The sequence below is a fragment of the Manis javanica genome, chromosome 10, assembly GCF_040802235.1.
Source record: "Manis javanica isolate MJ-LG chromosome 10, MJ_LKY, whole genome shotgun sequence".
In the NCBI taxonomy this organism is placed as follows: Eukaryota; Metazoa; Chordata; class Mammalia; order Pholidota; family Manidae; genus Manis; species Manis javanica.
This window is the reverse complement of record NC_133165.1, coordinates 42,240,564-42,265,126: the sequence shown is the minus strand read 5'-3', so window position 1 is coordinate 42,265,126 and position 24,563 is coordinate 42,240,564. Positions and strand designations below refer to the sequence as shown.

The 24,563-nt window shown below is 38.0% G+C and overlaps 1 protein-coding gene and 1 non-coding gene across 10 annotated transcripts in view; both read left to right on the top strand.

Moving 5' to 3' along the window:
* Positions 1 to 24,563, top strand: part of TPST1 (tyrosylprotein sulfotransferase 1) — a 252,067-nt gene that overhangs the window by 213,166 nt on the left and 14,338 nt on the right. For 2 of the 9 annotated variants that reach the window (XM_073215230.1, XM_037002917.2), the window contains one exon: positions 8,831 to 16,343. The exons of the other annotated variants lie outside the window; for them this stretch is intronic. In XM_073215230.1, the coding sequence (XP_073071331.1) occupies positions 8,831 to 8,856 (26 nt within the window). In that variant the 3' untranslated portion in view covers positions 8,857 to 16,343. Of the gene's footprint in view, positions 1 to 8,830; positions 16,344 to 24,563 lie in introns of those variants that run through there. 9 annotated transcript variants of the gene reach the window in all.
* LOC118969250 (small Cajal body-specific RNA 20) lies at positions 11,167 to 11,268 on the top strand. The gene has a single exon (XR_005057195.1).

The following is a 24,563-nucleotide window of genomic DNA, read 5'->3' as shown; positions in this document are numbered from 1 at the left end:
TACTCCCAAACTCATTCTATGAAGCCAACATCACCCTAATACCAAAACCAGGCAAAGACCCCACCAAAAAAGAAAATTACAGAGCAATATCCCTGATGAATGTAGATGCAAAAATACTCAATAAAATATTAGCAAACAGAATTCAACAGTATAGCAAAAGGATCATACACCATGACCAAGTGGGATTCATCCCAGGGATGCAAGGATGGTACAACATTCGAAAATCCATCAACATCATCCACCACATCAACAAAAAGAAAGACAAAAACCACATGATCATCTCCATAGATGCTGAAAAAGCATTTGACAAAATTCAACATCCATTCATGATAAAAACTCTCATCAAAATGGGAATAGAGAGCACGTACCTCAACATAATAAAGGCCATATATGATAAACCCACAGCCAGCATTATACTGAACAGCGAGAAGCTGAAAGCATTTCCTCTGAGATCGGGAACCAGACCGGGATGCCCACTCTCCCCACTGTTATTTAACATAGTACTGGAGGTCCTAGCCACGGCAATCAGACAAAACAAAGAAATACAAGGAATCCAGATTGGTAAAGAAGAAGTTAAACTGTCACTATTTGCAGATGATATGATACTGTACATAAAAACCCTAAAGACTCCACTCCAAAACTACTAGAACTGATATCGGACTGCAGCAAAGTTTCAGGATACAAAATTAACACACAGAAATCTGTAGCTTTCCTATACACTAACAATGAATCAATAGAAAGAGAAATCAGGAAAACAATTCCATTCACCATTGCATCAAAAAGAATAAAATACCTAGGAATAAACCTAACCAAAGAAGTGAAAGACTTATACTCTGAAAACTACAAGTCACTCTTAAGAGAAATTAAAGGGGACACTAATAAATGGAAACTCATCCCATGCTCATGGCTAGGAAGAATTAATATCGTCAAAATGGCCATCCTGCCCAAAGCAATATACAGATTTGATGCAATCCCTCTCAAATTACCAGCAACATTCTTCAATGAATTGGAACAAATAATTCAAAAATTCATATGGAAACACCAAAGACCCCGAATAGCCAAAGCAATCCTGAAAAAGAAGAATAAAGTAGGGGGGATCTCACTCCCCAACTTCAAGCTCTACTACAAAGCCATAGTAATCAAGACAATTTGGTACTGGCACAAGAACAGAGCCACAGACCAGTGGAACAGATTAGAGACTCCAGACATTAACCCAAACATATATGGTCAATTAATATTTGATAAAGGAGCCATGGACATACAATGGCAAAATGACAGTCTCTTCAACAGATGGTGCTGGCAAAACTGGACAGCTACATGTAGGAGAATAAAACTGGACCATTGTCTAACCCCATATACAAAGGTAAACTCAAAATGGATCAAAGACCTGAATGTAAGTCATGAAACCATTAAACTCTTGGAAAAAAACATAGGCAAAAACCTCTTAGACATAAACATGAGTGACCTCTTCTTGAACATATCTCCCCGGGCAAGGAAAACAACAGCAAAAATGAGCAAGTGGGACTACATTAAGCTGAAAAGCTTCTGTACAGGGAAAGACACCATCAATAGAACAAAAAGGAACCCTACAGTATGGGAGAATATATTTGAAAATGACACATCCGATAAAGGCTTGACGTCCAGAATATATAAAGAGCTCACACGCCTCAACAAACAAAAAACAAATAACCCAATTAAGAAATGGGCAGAGGAACTGAACAGACAGTTCTCTAAAAAAGAAATACAGATGGCCAAGAGACACATGAAAAGATGCTCCACATCGCTAATTATCAGAGAAATGCAAATTAAAACTACAATGAGGTATCACCTCACACCACTAAGGATGGCTGCCATCCAAAAGACAAACAACAACAAATGTTGGCGAGGCTGTGGAGAAAGGGGAACCCTCCTACACTGCTGGTGGGAATGTAAATTAGTTCAACCATTGTGGAAAGCAGTATGGAGGTTCATCAAAATGCTCAAAACAGACCTACCATTTGACCCAGGAATTCCACTCCTAGGAATTTACCCTAAGAACGCAGCAATCAAGTTTGAGAAAGACAGATGCACCCCTATGTTTATCGCAGCACTATTTACAATAGCCAAGAATTGGAAGCAACCTAAATGTCCATCGGTAGATGAATGGATAAAGAAGATGTGGTACATATACACAATGGAATACTACTCAGCCATAAGAAGTGGAAAAATCCAACCATTTGTAGCAACATGGATGGAGCTGGAGAGTATTATGCTCAGTGAAATAAGCCAAGCGGAGAAAGAGAAATACCAAATGATTTCACTCATCTGAGGAGTATAGGAACAAAGGAAAAACTGAAGGAACAAAACAGCAGCAGAATTACAGAACCCAAAAATGGACTAACAGGTACCAAAGGGAAAGGAACTGGGGAGGATGGGTGGGCAGGGAGGGATAAGGGGGGGGAAGAAGAAGGGGGGTATTAAGATTAGCATGCATGGGGGGGAGGGAGATAGGGGAGGGTGGGCTGCACAACACAGAGAGGACAAGTAGTGACTCTACAACATTTTGCTAAGCTGATGGACAGTAACCGTAATGTGGTTGTTAGGGGGGACCTGATATAGGGGAGAGCATAGTAAACATAGTATTCTTCAGGTAAGTGTAGATTAAAAATTTAAAAAAAAAAAAGAAAGAAAGAAAGAAAAGGGGGATTACTCCTTAACAGGATAAAACTATTGGTAAATCAAAGATCAACGCATGCTTTAAATATCCTTAATGTTGATCACTTAAAGGGTGTCAGATGATCAGCTATGGAGGTACTCTTTTCTGATAATATTCCTTTCTCTTAATTAAAAAAAAAAAAAAAAAGCAGTTACTGTGTGCTGACCTCCAATGAGTTCTGCACAGTGGTATAGAGGGCATGTCAAAGTGTGGGCAAAGGGTCTGTTTGTTTCTACGCAGAAGATCAAGGCCTAGCTTGGATACCCAGAAAATGAACTAAGATACGATATGAGGAGGAGCTTCCGGCATCAGCACTCTCTGGAGGACTCGTGCCGGGGGATGATCATCAAAAAGCCTCCACAGGGATCCGGACGATGCTGCGGTTGTGGCTGCATCCAGCCCACCATCTCCTGGACTTGCCATGAGAAGGAGGAGGGAGATGTCTAGGCTGGCATGTGCATACAGTGAGACAACGAATTTGACTGGATCTGTACTGTTGGAACTCAACCAGGAGTTGGGAGGGGTGCAAGTTGTAGCACCCAAAAATCTCATGACTATAGACTATCTATGGTTAAAAGAACATATGGGATGTGAACAGATCCCAGAAATGGGCTGCTTTAATTTGTCTGATGGTTCAAGTACAGTTGGAAAATATCCATCATATCATAGATAAATTTTCACAAATGCCTAGGGTGCCTAAATGGTTTTCTTGGCTTCACTGGAGATGGCTGGTAATTATAGATTTGCTTTGTTTATGTCACCGTATTCCTATTATGTTAATATGTGTGTGCAAATTAGTTAGTAGTTTAAAACCTATACATACTTAAGGTACTATACAAGAAGATATGTCAAAGAAATAATCAATCCTCCCAAGTTTCCTTCATATGCTACATCTATAGCTTTTCTTCTTCCTTCCTAATTACAAACTTTAAATAGAATTCGTGCCTCATATCGAATTTACCGAGTATCATAATTCCTCCAGGTGGTAAAGATACCTCGAGACAAGTGCTGGGCATAGAAGCCACAGGGCATAAATCTGCAAAGAAGTAAAAAGCTAACCTTTGCAAACAATATGGCTTCTCTCTCACTTACCAACTTTACATTTCCCTGTATGGCCCCGGAAGATGACTGGTTAGCCAGAGACGGGTAAGATTCCTCAAGGGAGGAACAACCTAAGACAGGCACAGTCGCAGGGGGGCCATCAGGTGAGAATTTGGGGATCAACAGAGGTGAGGCTCAGAACCTCACCCCCCCTGCTTTGAGAGAAATCTTCTGCATCCGTGGATGTCTTGCTGCCCTTGTCTAGCCTGGATTAATACTTAGTCCATAGGCACACACCTGATCATCTGATCATCTACATTTGCCTTCTTACAGCACTAAACTATGTTTTCTACCTTTATCTTGCATCTACCTACCACTTCAGCATTTTATTAAAAATAAAAATAATAATAATAATAGGAGAAATGTGGGATCAACATATAAATCAAGTACAAAAATCAAATGAATATTCATATTTGACCTGATGGTTTATAGGTCATATTGCATGATCAAAACCGAAAGTTTCTGTGATGACTGCCCTTGTACTGTTCACCATGTAAGAATTTATTCACTCTGTAAGAATTCGTTCACCATGTAAGAACTTGTTCGTTATGCTTCAGAAGATTGGAGACTGACGAGAATTAGGCTTGAGATGGATTAATGATTGTACATTGAGCATTGACCCCCCTATACTGAATTTTATTGTTGTTAACAACCATTTGATCAATAAATATGAGAGATGCCCTCTCAAAAAAAAAAAAAAAAAAAAAAAAAAAAAAAAATTCATATGGAAACACCAAAGACCCCGAATAGCCAAAGCAATCCTGAAAAAGAAGAATAAAGTAGGGGGGATCTCACTCCCCAACTTCAAGCTCTACTACAAAGCCATAGTAATCAAGACAATTTGGTACTGGCACAAGAACAGAGCCACAGACCAGTGGAACAGATTAGAGACTCCAGACATTAACCCAAACATATATGGTCAATTAATATTTGATAAAGGAGCCATGGACATACAATGGCAAAATGACAGTCTCTTCAACAGATGGTGCTGGCAAAACTGGACAGCTACATGTAGGAGAATAAAACTGGACCATTGTCTAACCCCATATACAAAGGTAAACTCAAAATGGATCAAAGACCTGAATGTAAGTCATGAAACCATTAAACTCTTGGAAAAAAACATAGGCAAAAACCTCTTAGACATAAACATGAGTGACCTCTTCTTGAACATATCTCCCCGGGCAAGGAAAACAACAGCAAAAATGAGCAAGTGGGACTACATTAAGCTGAAAAGCTTCTGTACAGGGAAAGACACCATCAATAGAACAAAAAGGAACCCTACAGTATGGGAGAATATATTTGAAAATGACACATCCGATAAAGGCTTGACGTCCAGAATATATAAAGAGCTCACACGCCTCAACAAACAAAAAACAAATAACCCAATTAAGAAATGGGCAGAGGAACTGAACAGACAGTTCTCTAAAAAAGAAATACAGATGGCCAAGAGACACATGAAAAGATGCTCCACATCGCTAATTATCAGAGAAATGCAAATTAAAACTACAATGAGGTATCACCTCACACCACTAAGGATGGCTGCCATCCAAAAGACAAACAACAACAAATGTTGGCGAGGCTGTGGAGAAAGGGGAACCCTCCTACACTGCTGGTGGGAATGTAAATTAGTTCAACCATTGTGGAAAGCAGTATGGAGGTTCATCAAAATGCTCAAAACAGACCTACCATTTGACCCAGGAATTCCACTCCTAGGAATTTACCCTAAGAACGCAGCAATCAAGTTTGAGAAAGACAGATGCACCCCTATGTTTATCGCAGCACTATTTACAATAGCCAAGAATTGGAAGCAACCTAAATGTCCATCGGTAGATGAATGGATAAAGAAGATGTGGTACATATACACAATGGAATACTACTCAGCCATAAGAAGTGGAAAAATCCAACCATTTGCAGCAACATGGATGGAGCTGGAGAGTATTATGCTCAGTGAAATAAGCCTAGTGGAGAAAGAGAAATAACAAATGATTTCACTCATCTGAGGAGTATACGAACAAAGGAAAACCTGAAGAAACAAAACAGCAGCGGAATTACAGAACCCAAAAATGGACTAACAGGTACCAAAGGGAAAGGAACTGGAGAGGATGGGTGGGCAAGGAGGGATAAGGGGGGGTAAGAAGAAGGGGGGTATTAAGATTAGCATGCATGGGGGGTAGGGAGAAAGGGGAGGGTGGGCTGCACAACACAGAGAGGACAAGTAGTGACTCTACAACATTTTGCTAAGCTGATGGACAGTAACCGTAATGTGGTTGTTATGGGGGACCTGATATAGTGGAGAGCATAGTAAACAGTATTCTTCATGCCAGTATAGAGTAAAAATTTAAATAAAAAAAAAAGAAAGAAAAGGGGGATTACTCCTTGATAGGGTAAAACTATTGGTAAATCAAAGATCAATGCATGCTTTAAATATCCTTAATGTTGATCACTTAAAGGGTGTCAGATGATCAGCTATGGAGGTACTCTTTTCTGATAATATTCCTTTCTCTTAATAAAAAAAAAAGTGAGATGCCTTTATTTAGAGATAAAGTGAGAGGACAGAGCTCCTGTCTCGTGCCAGGAAGGACAAGAGAGTCCATGGTGGTGCCCTGTCTAGAGGATTTATAGGCAGTTGATAGACAAAGGGCTAGGGATGCAGACCTGCTAAATGTTCTCCACATTCTTATCTTTGAAGAGACACTAAGTTTCTTATCAGACTGCTAGATTATTTTGCAGAGTTAACACAAGAAATATATTGCTTTGATTCTTTCCCAAAATAGCAGCTTTTTGGTTTGAGAGCAGATTCTTTCCCAGAATAGCCACTTCTTGGTCTGGGAGCATATCAATCAATACTGCCTGTCTTGCTCCCAAGGTGGGCTGTTATTGTCTGTTATGTTAAGAAACCTATTTTTTAACTTCTGGGGTTTTAAAATGCAATCTTACCTTTAAGATGGAGTTTTTCTTGTTTTTACTATGTTGTTTTTGATTGGGCTCACTTGCCATATTAATTGCCCAGGTTGTAAATTACTTGATTAGGGGCTGGAGGAGGAAAAAACAGCATCCGGGTAAAGTTACAGAAAATAAGCTGGGCCTTTAGCGGGATTAAATAAATTTTACAATAGCATGATTTAATTAGCACAATGAAGACATGGGCTCTGCTGACCTCACTTTCTTGTCCGGGGATATTCCAACATTCCAGGCTAAGTTACTCCTGGCTTTTTAGTTTTAACTAATCTCACTGAAGAATGCCTATATTCCTAGTTTGACATTTTACTTTAGATAATTAATGTGACTCTGGCTTTGCTTAATTGTTTAACATGGAGTTTTGTTAAGGGTCTTTTTCTGGAGGCCCTCACCCTTTTCTGTGGTCCCTGTCTCACAGTGATCCTCCTCTTACTTAACTTTATATTACAGTTCCCCATTCCTGATACAAAATTCTAAGTTTCAAGCAGCAGGAATCAACTCTGGCTGATTTAAGCAGAAAGATAATTTATTAAAAAGATAGTAGGTGACTTGAGAGTTCATAAATACGTCCTAATATTTATGGTTAATTGTTCAAAAAGAGTGCCAAGACAATTCATTGGGAAAAAGAACAGTCATTTCAACAAATTGTGCTGGGACAACGATATTGATGTCCAAAAGGTTGAAGTTAGACCCCATAACACCATATACATTTAGGCAAGAACACAGATTTCCACAGGAATCGCAAATCCCGAGCTCAAAACCAACAGTCTCTTGCCTGTAACAAGAAGAACAGTACACAGCCAGATGCCAGTAGCTTTACTTAGACAGGGTTTGACATGAAATATCATCAAGCAGGGAAGGTGGGGACTGAACACAGACCATGAGCCATATTTGTACAAATGCTGTCAGTTGTGAAGTAGATTGAAGTAGAGATTCAGCAATGAATACAGCCCTACACTGTGGATCTTGGTTAGTTGTATAGAGAAGTAAAGGTAAAAAGCCCAAATTCTCATATACATCCTGTGTCATAAGTATAATTCCTACTAACCTGGAATGTAGCCCTGGCCTTCCCTCGTGTGAAACTGTTGTAAATGTTTGGCATATGAACAATTCCCTTCTTTCAAGTCTGAGTAATAAAGCAAAAAGGAATCAGCACCAGATGAAAATTTAACCAAGTATATAGCCCTGAGTTTTTAAAAAAATTAGTGAAGCAATCACCCTTTAAAAATTATTAATAATAATAATTAATACAGATGCAGATATGAAGCAGAAGCAAGTGCTGATTATTTTGAGCTTTTATATAGAGTACAAATATCAGTACATGGAGATGTGTAGGAAACACACACACACACACACACACACAAGATTTGGTCTCCTTTTCACTGAACTCAGTGGTTATCAATCTCTATTTAATTAAGCCAGATTTTACTTCCTGCTTTAAGTAAACTTTGAACATTATGTTTCTTCCCCAATACTGATTTCTAGCTCTTAAATGTAGTTTCGCCAAACATCTTAACAGAGTGATGGTGTGACATACTTCCTTGTTCTTAATTCCCCATTTTCTTATCAGGCCTTCTTCTTTACAGGGAATATGATTGTCCTGGCTCAGCTTTCTTTTTTTTATCATGTGCATTTTTAAAAAGAAAAATGAGGCAAAGCCCTTGTATCTGCAATGTGATTTTTCTAGAATGATCTTCCAGGAAAGAAAAAAACATTGTGATTAGAGATCTTGGAAGATATACTCTCTTCTTTCATTTATTGAAGCCTTATTAATGTTGGGGTTAGGGAGAATTTCTTAGATTTTTCTACCATTTTTTTTTCTTGCAGCCTGTCACCAATTGGTTCCCTCACAAACATTTCAAAATTCAATTGAGCAGAAAAATAATGCTTTTTAAAAGCTATATAGTGTTTTTATCAACAAATCATTTAAAGTTATTGAATTCTTCTATTTCTGAGAGTCAGGATTGAATAGAATAATAGAATGAATGACAGTATTCTCTAAAGTCATATGTATCCCTGATTGTTCAGCAGGTTCAAATCAGGGAGATCCTAATAGTTGCTTTTTTTCTCCCTCAGTGTGCTCAAACTATACTGCAAGTTGATCTCAGAAGCTATTCTTAGTCCATCATCTGTAGAAATGGAGGATCTATGAAAGGATCTCATTCATTTATTTCTTTTTTTTATCCAACTGTCTATTCATTCCTGCATCCAGGATATAAAGATGATTAAGACTCTGTCCCTCTGTTTAACAATTATGGTGAAGATTTGTAATTAACTGTAATTGAATGTGATAACTGCCATGAAGGTAGGACATTCAGGATGCCAGGTGGGCACAGAAAAGGCATTACTCGATTATCATGTTTAAAGGATGAGAAAAAGTTCCCCAGTTTGAGAAAAGGAGTAAAAATGAAATGATGAAATTATTATTGACTGTACTTGTATTAAGTATCTTTCAGTGTCTCTGAAAAGTCGGTTTGGTAACATTACCTTTGAACAGAAATCAACTTAGCATTCTTGCCTAATGAGAGTCCTGTAGCCAAATTCTGTGATTTCTTAATCATATCATTGATAGGATCATTGATGTATCTTAATCATATCATGCTAAACTTTTTTCCCCAGAAAATCAAAGTTTTAATACTAAATTTACTATATTTGTACTGCTTTCTGTAATACAAAGAGGTTCCTATTTCATAGTTACTACACATTCCCAATCAATTCACATTCCAATCCATCTTGTCTGACTTCACCCAAATGTCAATACACTGAAACATTTCTTTTTCTAGAAAGCATTGTTGGAATAGAATATCATGCTTCTGAGCTGATTTATAATTTTTTCTTCTTGATATAGGAAGTATTAATAACATTTATCCAGTTGTTTCTAGGCAGCACAAGAGTATTGAACTCACCAGGAACCCAGCCTGAGATTTGCGAAGCAGCTAAAATATTTTAAGACAAATCAGAAATATGTAAACATAAATGTTATCAGCTCTTTCATATTTGTGTTTTAGAGATAATGAGTCTCTAGGCCGCAAGAGCCCAGAGGAATTAAAAATGTAAATTTCAAAATTTGGATTCTTTCCTTTATTATCATATCTGGCTGGAGTAGTGTTTTCTCTGCATGTGAAATTATCAAGTCATAATTGCTCAAAGGGGATGCTTATTACATTATTAAAAATAAAGAATCACATTACAAAATAGATAACAACAGGCCAAGAACAGACCAATAATGAAAGTTTTCTTAAACTAAGGATTATGATTAATCCAATTCTGTGCACTTGAGTGCAGTCGGAAAGAGGAAGGAGAGAAGGAAGAAAAGAAGGATGGATTATATTATAGAGTTTACAAAAAGAAGGAAGACGAATAAATCAGAATCGAGTTTCAAGAAAATGTGAATTCACAACCAGGGATTATGAGACTAATGCTTTAATTTTTAGAATGCACACACTCTGTCTTTGAAGAAAACAGTGAGAAAAAGCACCTTAAAGTCTGCAGTGCCTAATACAGTGCCTAGCACACAGTGTGGATCATTAGTATGTGTTTCTTGAGATTGTTTAAAATTATTTTATTTTGAAAGAATATTTTGAGTTAAATCAAGGGATTGGCACCCTACAGCATGCACGCCAAATCTGACTGGCCACTGTTTTTGTAGTTATATTAGAACACACTCAGTTGATTTATTTATGTATTGTCTTATGTTTTCACACTACAACAGCAGAGTTGAGTAGTTGGAATAGTGACTGGATGGCCCACAAAGCCTGAAATATTTACTCTCTGGCCTTTTTACAAAGTAGGTTGCCAACCCCTGAGTTTAAGTCTCAGTTTTAGCCCACTCACAAATCATATGTCTTAAAAATCTGTTCCAATCAGCTTTTTTGTAAACTATCTGTTATTAAAATTTTTTTTAATCTTGATTTTTTCCACCTTTTTTCATACTTACAGAAAATTTTGAAGAACATCTGCATACTTTTAACAAAGATTCAGTTGTTAAAATTTTGCCATATTTGCCTCATCTCTTTATCTCTCTTCTATATAGTACACACACATGCATTTTATTTTTTTGCTGCTGCTGTTGAATTATTTGGAAGTTGCAGATATTGTGTTCCTTCAGCACACATCTCCAAGAATAAGAACATTCTCCTACATAAGCCATTTTTTAAAATTTAAAGACATGTACGGGCTTTTTGTGTAAGGGCTATGTGACGGTTATTTCTATAGCACTGTGTTCATTTCTTTTTCCATTTATAGACTGCAGAAATTCTAAGTGTTAGTTATCTATTGCCTGTTATGTGGTAGCCTAAATAATGGCCCATAAAGATGTCCCAAGTCCTAATCCCTGGAAGCTGTGAATATGTTACCTTACGTGGCAAGAGGGACTTTGCAGATGTAATTAAGGAATTTTAAATGAGAACATTCCCTTTTTTCCTAAGCAAGGTCTGGAAGCCAAGATCAGCCTTTTAGGGTCATTGTTGGGGTGCAATAAGCTGGGAAGCCTTGTTTTCCTGCCTCAGACATTTGTAGGTGCTAGGAGCCCCTACTTGGTCAATATCAGGCATGCTGACCCCACAACCAGGCCTTCAGTGGCAGCACTCAGCATGGGGCTTCTGGCTTTCCTTGGATACTGCCAGGCTCTCATGAGCTGATCCTGGCCAATCTTGCCCCAAAAGTAGCTTTGGCCCCCTGCCTGTCCCACAGAGTCCTGTAGAAGATTGCAAGGCACAGGGTGGTGAGGAAGAGGAAGAGCTGTAAGTATGTTCTGGAGCACTGCAGGCATCAGAGCCAAGAAGTCAGACCTGACACTCAGCACACTGGCCACAAGCCCCAGATCCGCTTCCCAGGGGTCAGCTGCATCTAACCAGACAGCTGGGGTCCATACAGTTGTGTGCTGTGCCTGCCAGCCCAGGCACTTTCCTCGGGAAAGTTTTCTCTATTGAAGTGCCTACTTCATCAGCTGACAGTGTTTTAAAAAATTCTAAAGTTCTAAACGTTTTTCTTAAAAAAAAAAGTTCTGAGATCATCTTATTTTGTTCTGAAAGCAATAAAACCACTCCCTGTGGCACTCTGGGGAAAAAAATATGATGAAATGGAGAAATTACTGCGGATATTTTGGGTAGGCCCAATATAATCACTAGGGCCCTTGGAGGAGGGAGGCAGGAAAGTTAAAGACCGAGAAGGTGGTGTGGTGTTGGAAGCAGAATCAGTGAAGTGTGGCAGCGCCTATGGAAGGTGGCATGGCTGAGAGTTTTCAGTCCCAATTTCAAAGCCATCAACCCATTGCCTCTTTCTTTTTAAACAGTCTCTCCCTCAGTTTCTCAAGAAGAAACCTGGTAGCACCTTCAACACTTTGCATAGAAATCTGAACAGGACCAACCTTTGGTTCATTCTATTTTCTGTATAATTGCAAGTGACAGGGTTGCTAAATTTTGTTACTATGTAATAAACATACCCCTACCTCCAGTTTCTGATCAGATGTTCCAGCCTTCCTTAAAACCTCAGGCAACCTCCTCAAAGTCCAGAATCCACTGTCAATTCATGGAAATGTAGGCTTTTACCACAGCTTTCCTCAAGAGTCATTGCAGCTTCCTCTCACTGCTCAGATCCAAAACTGCTCCCACATTTTTGGTTTTTGTTACAACAGAACAGCACTCATGACATCAAAATCTGTATTAGTTATTTACTAAGCCATGACAAATGACCCTAAAACTTAGGCTAATTAGCAGCTTAAAACAGCAAATGTATTATCTCACAGTTTCTGTAGATTAGGAATCCAAGCTCAGTTTATCTGGGTGCATCTGGCCAGAGTCTTTCAGGAGGTTGTAGTCAAACTGTCAGCTAGGGCTGCAGTAATCTCAAGGCTCAAGTGGGAGAGAATCCCTTTCCAAACTCATTCTGTGACTGTTGGCAGGCCTCAGGTCCTTGTTGGCTGTGGGTTGAAGATAGCAGTTCTTTTCCACATGGGCCTCTCCATTAGGCATTTTCACAACATGCAGCTGGCTTCCCTCAGAGCAAGAAAGAGTATCCAAGACAGAAGATAACAGACTTTTTGTGACCTTTTCTCAGAAGTAATATCCCATCATCTTTGCATATTCTAGTTGTTAGAAGCAAGTAACTAGATCAGCTCACACTTAAAGGAAAGATTATACAATATCATAAATACCAGAGGCAGGCATCATGGGGTCCAATCTCAGAAGCTGCCTACTACAAATTGCAAGGTACACATGTCTCAGAATGTGACCACAAACACTTTTAGCATGAAAATAATTATTCTCCAGAAGATCAAGCCAAGTTCAGAATTTGGCCTCATAACATTTCTGACAGTTTCTCCTATAAATTTTGAAAGCTTGATTATTTGAAACCCTTAGTCAAATTTCTGGATAGATTTATCCCATTAAAGACAAACCTTAATTAATAATTTGGTGTAGAATTCCTTCTGTATTTGATCACTACCTTCAATAAATTATTAATCATAATTTGAAATTTTATTTCATCAAAAGAAAATGAATATATTGTATGTGTTATAAAGACAAAATGCCTCTCTTCTCTTTACATATATGATACAGAATTGTTGGTATCTTTCTTAAAGGACTCAAGGCTTCCTGTATGATGCTTTTTATAATTTCTGTGTCTTCCTTTGTTTCATTTGTCTCTTCTCACTTATCAGTACTTGCCCATTGCCTTTCTGTGTGCTGTGCCTAATTGTTACAAGTTGAACCAAGTAACTTACATTAGTTAAAACTGTTAAAGAAAAGAGACCTGTAGAAGGTTGCATCTTCAGTCTGCAAGTCATGTTAGTGACATTCATTTTAAACACAGTCAGTCGTTCTATAACGACTTTCTTTGTTGAAAGATAGTAACTAAATTAGTTGGGGTGAGGATTTAATAATGTATAGAATTGTTGAATCACTATGTTGTATACTTGAAATCAGTGTAATATTGTATATCAACTATACTTGAATAAAAATTAAAACAAATCTAAAAAATGTTAATTCATTTATAATAAACCCACTACATGTTGAAATTTTTCTTAAAAAATATTATATCCATTTTAGCTACACCCAGACTTTTGTTTACTTAATTGTAAATTGTTACTATAGGTGAGGCTGTGGTAACAGGTGAAGTGGTATTGGCCTTGGTAGGTCAGTTCCTTATTTATCTTACAAAAAAGCTGAAAGTGGCTGAGAACAAATAAGAAAAATGATGCATTGCATGCTTCAGCCAAACTTAGAACCTCTTCTTTCTTGGATTTTTGAAATTGCACAGGCAACTTAGGCAAATTCTCCTCCCTTCTCTGGCTCTATATTCTAGGTAGTTCCACAAGTGAAGGCTGCACTTATAATGGAGTTCATTATAGCCCACTAGAAAAATTTGAACCTGACTTCAGTCAGTTCCAAAGCAGCAAATACAATTTACTTTGCTATTTGAGTTCTTCTGAAATGGTACCTGTTGCCAGCCAAAACTTCTCAAATAAAACATACTGTCACTACCAGAAGTAAAAGCTAAAAATAATGTTAAATATGTGGATCTCACATTTTTATATGCATTTCTTTTAGACCTGATTTAGTGTTTTGTTCTGTGAGAAGATGAAGAGTGCAGTAACTTTTGTTACTCGTTCAGCACCAACCTAAAAGGCCTGTTAGAGCAAAAGTGGGATGGAGAAAGCAATCCCTGTGATACTGACTTTGAAAAACTTCCTTCAAAATTACAAAATACAAACCTTGGACAGGAGTAGTTCAAAATCCCATAGTCCTTTTCCTGCAGCTCTGGTCTCACAAATAATTAGCAGTAAAGCTAAAGATAATGGGAAATACATGTCTCTCCTACTCATATTTACCCTCTGCACAACATAGAATATATTTTCCTGTAGTAGTGTAGTCCTGTATTTATCAATCCCATAAATGATGGTTTCCAGCCTCTGCAAAGCCTTGCAGTCTCCAGAGACAAATTACCTGGACCTCAGAGAATATACATATTAAGAGTGCCAAACGTTTTCTTAAAAATTTCCAAACTGACCAAACATTTTCCTAAAACTAAGTTCTGTTGAGTACTTAACTTTAGCACCTCTTCTCCTCCATTTCCAGCCTTACACAGACCACTAATCTAGAGACCCCAAGCCCATCTGTCACCCCTGAAACATACAGTATGAAGATGGAAATCTGTTCTAGGAATGGTAAATGAATTACTGGAGTAGAAAGTAGCCAAACTTACATGTCTGAAAAACAGAGATGCAAACAAACAAAGGGACAAGAAACAAGCCAATAAGCTCAGGAATTTGGAAGCATTAGATATTTTAAAAATGGGGGAGAGGTTATGCAGTCTGATACTAAAAACAGGGAGATTGAAAGTTTGTATGGAACAGTAAGAATTCTAGATCACTACCCCTCCCTTCCCCCTGCAGAACTATATTCTTTTGGTGGTGGGAGAGGGAGGGCAGAGAACAGGGAAAACAAGGACATTAGAAGTAGAGTTAGGGGTCCAAATTCAAAAACAGAACATTAAGTGAAAGTCTGCTTTTTCTAAAAATTCATCATCAGATACTGCTCCCTCCAATTCTCTGCCTCTAACCAGCTCAAGAATGCTGACAAGGTAAGAGATTGTAGCACCTTCTCTAGACACCTAACTACTGTAAAGAAAAACTTTAAACATGATACATAGAGAGCCCTGACCAAAAAGAGCTAGCTGAGGAACTACACCTATCATCAGAGTCAACCCACTCAACTTTTAGTGCTTCACAGCCAAAACTCTCTGAACATTTGCAGAACATCTCTTAACATAAAAGAGAGAGACCAGACAACAACAGCACAAAGCCCCAACTTCTCTGGGACACAGTATAAGCAGTTCTAACAGGAAAGCATATAGCAAACCAGGCCTATTTAAAGAAGGAAGAACAATCCCAAATGAATAGTCTAAAGTCACAATTATTGAAATTGGAAAAAGAAGAACAAATGAGGCCCAAAGTCAGCAGAAGGAGGGACATAATGAAGATCAGAGAAGAAATAAAGTTGAGAAGAATAAAACACTAGAAAAAATTAATGAAACCAAGAACTGGTTCCTTGAGAAAATAAACAAAATAGATAAGCCTCTAGCCAGACTTATTAAAAGAAAAAGACAATCTACACACATAAACAGAATTAGAAATGACAAAGGAAAAGTCATGACAGACCACACAGAAATACAAAGAATTATTAGAGAATACTATGAAAATCTATATGCTAATAATCTGGAAAACGTAGAAGAAATGGACAAATTCCTAGAAAAAAAATACAACTATCCAAAGACTGACCAAGGAAGAAACACAAAATCTAAACAGACCAATTACTAGCAACTAAATTGAATCGGTAATAAAAATCAAAAACATATCCAAGAACCAAACCCCCAGGTCAGATGGATTCATGGCTGAATTTTATCGACATATAGAGAAGAGATAATACTCATTCTCCATAAAGTTTTCCGAAGAATAGAAGAGGAGGGACTACTTCCAAACTCATTCTATGAAGCCAGCATCACTCTAATACCAAAACCAGGCAAAGACCCAACAAAAAAAAAATGACAGACCAATATCTCTGATGAACAGATACAGAAATACTCAACAAAATATTAGCAAACCGAATTCAAAAATACATCAAGAGAATCATACTCCATGATCAAGTGGGATTCATCTCAGGGATGCAAGGATGGTACATTTGAAAATCCATCAATGTCATCCACCACATTAACAAAAAGGACAAAAACCACGATTGTTTCCATAGATGCTGAAAAAGCATTCAACAAAATTCAACATCCATTCATGATAAAAACTCTTTAACAAAATGGGTATAGAGGGCAAGTACCTGAACATAATAAAGGCCATATATGACAAACCCACAGATAACATCATACTTAACAGCAAGAAGCTGAAAGCTTTTCACCTAAGATCGGGAACAAGACAGGGATGCCCACTCTCCCCACTTCTATTCAACATACTACTGGAGGTCCTAGCCATGGCAATCAGACAAGAAAAAGAAATACAAGGAATCCAGATTGGTAAAGAAGTCAAACGGTCACTATTTGCAGATGACATGATATTGTACATAAAAAACCCTAAAGACTCCACTCCAAAACTACTAGAACTAAAATCTGAATTCAGCAAAGTTGAATAATACAGCAGGATACAAAATTAATACACAGATATCTGTTGCTTTCCTATACAATAACAATAACCTAGCAGAAAGAGAAATCAGGAAAACAATTCCATTCACAATTTACATCAAAAAGAATAAAATACCTACGACTAAACCAAGGAAGTGAAAGACCTATACTCCTAAGAGAAATTAAAGAGGACACTAACAAATGGAAATTCATCCCATGCTCTTGGCTAGGAAGAATTAATGTCAAAATGGCCATCCTGCCTAAAGCAATTTACAGATTTAATGCAATCCCTTTCAAAATACCAACAGCATTCTTTAACGAGCTGGAACAAATAGTTTTAAAATTCATATGGAACCACAAAAAAACTCGAATAGCCAAAACAATCCTGAGAAGGAAGAATAAAGCAGGGGGGATCTCGCTTCCCAACTTCAAACTCTACTGCAAAGCCACAGTAATCAAGACAATTTGGTAATGGCACAAGAACAGACCCACAGACCAGTGGAACAGGATAGAGTCCAAATATTAACCCAAATATACATGGTCAATTAATAAATGATAAAGGAGCCATGGACATACAATGGGGGAATGACAGCCTCTTCAACGGCTGGTGTTGGCAAAACTGGGCAGCTACATGTAAGAGAATGAAACTGGGTTATTGTCTAACCTCATACACAAAAGTAAATTTGAAATGGATCAAAGACCTGAATATACATCATGAAACCATAAAACCCCTAGAAAAAAAACAGGCAAAAATCTCTTCAACATAAACATGAACAATTTCTTCACGAACATATCCCCCCAGGCAAGGGAAACAAAAGCAAAAATGAACAAGTGGGACTATATCAAGCGGAAAAGCTTCTGTACAGCAAAGGACAGCACCACTAGAACAAAAAGGCATCCTGCAATATGGAAGAATATATTCATAAATGACAGATCCAATAAAGGGTTGACATCCAAAATATATAAAGAACTCACACACCTCAACAAACTAAAACAAATAATCCAATAAAAAAATGGGCAGAGGAGCTGAACAGACAGTTCTCCAAAGAAGAAATTCAGATGACCACAGACACATAAAAAGATGCTCCACATCCCTAGTCATCAGAGAAATGCAAATTAAAACCACAATGAGATACCACCTCACACCAGTAAGGATCGCCACCCTCCAAAAGACAAACAGCAAATGTTGGTGAGGTTGTGGAGAAAGGGGAACCCTCCTACACTACTGGTGGAAATGTAAATTACTTCAACTATTGTGGAAAGCAGTATGGAGGTTCCTCAAAAAGCTCAAAATAGAAATACCATTTGACCCAGGAATTCTACTTCTAAGAATTTACCCTAAGAATGCAGCAACCCAGTTTGAAAAAGAAATAAGCACCCCTATGTTTATCACACCACAATTTATAATAGCCAAGAATTGGAAGCTAGCTAAGTGTCCAGCAGTAGATGAATGGATAAAGAAGATGTGGTACATATACACAATGGAATATTATTCAGTCATAAGAAGAAAACAAATCCTACCATTTGCGACAACATGGTTGGAGATAGAGGGTATTATGCTCAGTGAAATAAACCAGGTGGAGTATCAAATGATTTCACGTATATGTGGAGTATAAGCTGACTAACAGAACCCAAGACTGGACTAACAGTTACCAAAGGGATAGGGACTGGGGAGGATGGGTGGGAAGGGAGGGACAAGGGGGAAAAAGGAGCATTATAATTAGCATACATAATGTTGGGGTGGGAGGCACGGGGAGGGCTGTACAACATAGAGAAGACAAGTAGTGATTCTACAGCATCTTACGATGCTGATGGACAGTGACTGTAATGGATTATATGGTGGGGACTTGGTGATGGGGGGAGTCTAGTAACCGTAATATTGCTCATGTAACTGGATTAATGATACCAAAATATTTTTTTAAAAAAAAGAGAGAGAGAACAAAAGAAAGAAAAGGACCTCAGAGGAAACAGAAACAATGAGCAAATATAATGAACAAAAGAAAATGTGAATAGACTGTAATTAATGTTCTTGTAGAAATAATGTGAAGGAAGAATAACAATATATTATTTTTTAAACAAAAACAATCACAGAAATAAAAAATTAGGAGACCAAAAATATGAGAGCCAAACTTTAAAATCAGTTTTTAAAATTGAAAAAATAAAGCTGAGAAAATGTCTTAGAAAGTAAAACAAAAAGACTAAGATGACTTGGAGAGAAAAAAGAAAAGGCTTAATTCAGGTGGTACAGCATTTGATTAATTGGAGTTACAGAAAAATAGGGAAAATGATCTGCAGGAAATTATCAAAGTAGTAAAATCAGAACATTCCCAAGAGTAGAAGGACATCCATCTCTTGTGTCAGTAAGTGAAAAAAATGAGCCTCATCAAGGTACATTATCATAAAATTATAGAACAACAGGGATAAAGAGAAAATTCTCAAAACTTCAGAGTGAAAACAAAGGTCACATAAAAGGACCAGGAATAAGATTGATACCAACCTTGTCAACATGAGACACTGGACATGAGACAACATGAGAAACTGGAGGACAATGAAGGAATACCATAATTTCAAAGAGAAAAATTTATATATTCTAGTTATATAACCAGATAAATTGCCATTGCCTAAATCCAGACGTGCAGCATCATGAAAGATTTGCTTCTTGTACACACTTCCTCAGGCATTACTGAAGAATGTACTCCACCAAAGATGAGGAATTAACCATGTTAAGAGAAGACCTGGGCAAGGAAACAGAGTCAAAACCAGAGAGAGATTGAGAATATCCAAGATGACAGTGAAGGAAAATACAAAGACAGCAGCAGTGAGGAGACCTAAAGAACAAGCAGTCCAGACTGAAGTAGAAAGAGGGTTTTAGGAAGGATGCTTTAGGAAAGCAGGGGAAAAAATGGACCTGACAAATCATCTAACAGGTGTGAGCACATGGAAAATTATATTGAGAGGTTTTATAAAAATGTCAGGTATGAGAAGTCAGCCATAATTTCAAATAAAACCACACAAGTAATGATCTGAGGTTAGTGGCTTTCAATCATCATTCCTATCCTCACAACAGGGAAGCAGGCCACAAAAACTGAAAATGAACAATTCTTAGATCAATTGAGATCTGAGAGAATTGAGGTCACAGTGCAAACCACTGTCCCTAAAACTGGAGGGAGAGGTAGATGCTGAGAATCCCAGATTACCTAGAGCAGAAACCTCCCACTGACACCAGTACTGTTAGGAGCACTTAAACTGCAAATGATGAATTGCCAGAGGCTCATTGTGGACCAGATTGAGAGTTAAAAATTCCAGGGGCCCAGATTGTCTTAAAGATGGTGGCATGACAGGTGAGACAGAAACCTCCTCTCAAAACCACATATATAAAAATAAAGCAAATACAACTAATCCTGAAAAAGCAACAGTAAAGAATGCTGCAATGGACAGCCTACATCTGGGGAAAAGAGCAGACCTCATAGGAAAGGGTAAAGTACCATAGCCATAATCAGGTGAGACAGGCCATTCCCCCATCCCAGCTCACTTGTAGAAAGAAGAAAAACAGAGCAGGGAGGGGATGGAGGCCTCGAATGGCTGAACACCCGTCCCTGGAGTTTTACTGTGGGAGCACGAACATACATTATCGGGTGCTGTGGAGATTAGTGGGGAAAGCTGAGACAGGTGGAATACCCGGAGAAACTGAGATTCCAGTTGCTTGTGGAGAACGGGCACCCACAACTGGCTGCTCTGGAACAAAAGAAAGGCAGGCACTATGAGAGACTTTCCAACAGCGAGATGGCAGTTAAATGGGCAAGGATTCCACATAGTTTGCTGCTCAGGAGAAAGGACAGGTGGACAAAATTGTCCCAGTGCACTCAGCCCAGCAGGTTGGGAACTTTCAGGAGCACCAACTCCCTGGCTGGCAAGGCAGCTCCAATGGACTCTAGGATACACAGACTGCCACTTCTTCCTCTTGGCTGGCACCAGTTCACTAACGTGTTGCGCCTGCCACTGTGCCAGGCCACCCAGCGGGTGGCCACGCCTATGGCACTTAAAAGGACATAGCATAAAGGCTCCTCCCTTTGAGCTCAGCCCACTAGCTGTGGCAGTGGAGGCACACACTGCAGCCAGGAAACAGAGCTCTTTCTTTCTGGCAGGCACCAGCAGCACTCATCTGAGACATCCGCCATCACTCCAGTGGCTGAACAACTCCAGAGAATAGAGCTTCTGTGCACTAGAGGGTGCCACCTACAAATAGGAGATGAAAAAGGAACCTGGTTCAAACCAAAATCATACGAATACCAGAAAGAGGGCCAAGTGAAACTGAACTCATCAATATTCCTGAAAGAGGTTTCGAAACAAAATCATAAACATGGTCATAGAGCTACAGAAAAATATTCAGGAACACAGGGAGGAAATCAGGAATTAGACAGAAACTTGGAAAAATACATTATCCAAAATGAAACACACAATGTTTCAGATTAGATGAAGCAGATTAGATGAAGTAGAGGAGACAATGAATGAAATAGAAGTTTGAGAACAGGAATACAAAGAGACTGAGGCACACAGAGAAAAAAGGATCTCTAGGAATTGAGAAATATTGAGAACTCTGTGACCAATCCAAACAGACCTATATTTGCATTATAAGGGTACCAGAAGAAGAAGAAGAGAGAAAAATGGATAGAAAGTGTCTTTGAGGAGGTAATTGCTGAAACTGTCACCAGTCTGGGGAAGGAAAAAAATCTCTCAGGCCATGGAGGTGCACAGATCTCCTACGTGACCCAAGGAAGACAACACCAAGATGTAAGATATTTAAAATGACAAACATCAAGGATAAAGACAGATTATTCAAAGCAGCCAGAGAGAGAAAAAAGATCACATACAAAGGAAAGCCCATCAGGCTCTCATCAAACCTCAGCAGAAACCTTTCAGGCCAGAAGGGAGTGGTGTGATATGTTTAATGCAATGAAGCAGAAGGCCCTTGAAGCAAGAATACTTTATCCAGCAAGATTATCATTTAAATTTGAAGGAGGGATTAAACAATTTCCAGATAACAAAAGATGAGAGAATGTACCACCCACAAACCATTTCTACAGTGTATTTTGGAGGGAGGGACTGCTATAGATGGAAATGTTCCTAAGGCTAAATAGCTGTCACCACAGAAAATAAAACCACACTAAAGGAGGTAGACCAATTAATTACTAAGTAAATGCAGAATTAAATCAGCTACCCCTAACACCAGTCAGGGGATACATAAAGAGTACAGAATATGATACCTAATATATAAAGAATGGAGGAAGAAGAAAAAGAAGGGAAGAAAAATAGCATACAAAGTGAGTTGTTAGACTGTTAGATACTAAAGAAGCTATCCTTGAACTTTGGTAACCGTGAATCGAAAGCCTGCAATGGCAATCAATACCTATCTATTGATAATCACCCTAAATGTAAATGGACTGGATGTACCAATCAAAAGACATAGAGTTCCAGAATGGGTAAAAAAACAAGACCCAACTAGATGCTGCCTACAAGAGATTCACTTCAAACCCAAAGACATACACAGACTAAAAGTGAAGGGATGGAAAAAGATATTTCATGCAACTAATAAGGAGAAGAAAGCAGGAGTTGCAGTACTTATATCAGACCAAATAGATTTCAAAACAAAGTAAAAAGACACAAAGAAGACATACATAATGATAAAGGGGTCAGTCCAAGAGAATGTAACTACTATAAATATCTCTGCACCCAACACAGGATCACCTGCATATGTGAAACAAATACTAACAGAACTAAAGGGAAAAATAGAATGTAATGCATTCATTATAGGAGGCTTCCACACACCACTCACTCCAAAGGACAGATCAATGAGACACAAAATAAGTAAGGAGACAGAAGTACTGAAGAACACATTACAACAGATGGACCTAACAGACATCTACAGAACACTCCAACCAAAAGCAGCATGATACACATTCTTCTCAAGTACAAATGGAACATTTTCATGAATCAATTATATAGTAGGCCACTGAAAGAGCCACAGTAAATTCAGAAGGATTAAAATTATATCAAACAGCTTCTCAGACCACAAAGGTGTGAAACTAGAAATAAACTGTGCAAAGAAAACAAAAAAGGCCACAAATACATGGAGGCTTAAAAACACTCTCCTAAATAATCAATGGATCAATGACCAAGTAAAAACAGAAATCAAGCAATATATGGAGACAAATTAAAACAATAACTGAACACCGCAAAATCTGTGGGATGCAGCAGAGGTGTGCTAAGAGGAAAGTATACTGTAATACAGGCTTACCTCAGGAAAGAAGAACAATCCCATATAAACAGTCTAAACTCACATTTAATGAGACTAGAAAAAGAACAAATGAGACCCAAAGTCAGTAGAAGAAAGGACATGATAAAGATCAGAATAGAAATAAAGTCCAGAAGAATAAAACAATAGAATCAATGAAAGCAGGAGCTGGTTCTTCAAGAGAATTAGCAAAATAGATAAACCGCTAGCCAGATTTATCAAGTAAAAAGGACAGTCTCCACACCTAAAAAGAATCAGAAATAAGATGGGAAAAATCATTACAAGCACCACAGAAATACAAAGAATTCTTAGACAATACTATGAAAATCTATATGCTAACAATCTGGATAACCTAGAAGAAATGGAAAACTTTCTAAAGAAATACAACCTTCTAAGACTGACCAAGGAAGAAACAGAAAATCTGAACAGACCAATTGCCAGGAATGAAATTGAAGCAGTAATCAAAAAACTACCCAAGAACAAAACCCCCAGACCAGATGGATTCACTGCTGAATTTTATTAGACATTTAGAGAAGACATAATACCGATTCTCCTTAAAGTTTTCCAGAAAATAGAAGACGGAGTACTTCCAAAGTCATTCTATGAAGCCAGCATCACTCTAATACCAAAACCAGGCAAAGAAACCACAAAAAAATCTACAGACCATTATTCCTGATGAACATAGATGCAAAAATATTCAACAAAATATTAGGAAACCGAATTCAAAAATACATCAAGAGGATCATACACCATGATCAATTGGTATTCATCCCAGGAATGCAAGGATAGTACAACATTAAAAAATCCATCAACATCATCCACCACATCAACAGAAAGAAGGACAAAAACCACATGATCATTTCCATAGATGGTGAAAAAGCATTTGACAAAATTCAACATCCATTCATGGTATAAACTCTCAACAAAATGGGTATAGAAGGCAAGTACCTCAACGTAATAAAGGCCATATATGACAAACCCACAGCCAACATCATACTTAACAGTGAGAGGTTGAAAGCTTTTCCTTTAACATCGGGAACAAGATAAGGATGCTCACTCTCCCCCCTTTTATTCAACATAGTGCTGGAGGTCCTAGACATGCCATTCATACAACATAGAGAAAAAGCATCCAGATTGGTAAGGAAGAAGTCAAACTGTCACTGTTTGCAGATGACATGATTTGTACATAAAAAAACCCTAAAGAATCAACTCCAAAACTACTAGAACTAATATCTGAATTCAGCAAAGTTGTAGGATACAAAATTAATACATAGAAAACTGTGGCATTCCTATACACTTAAAATGAACTAGTAGAAAGAGAAATCAGGAAAACAATTCCATTCACAATTGCATCAAAAAGAATAAAATACCTCAGAATAAACCTAACCCAGGAAG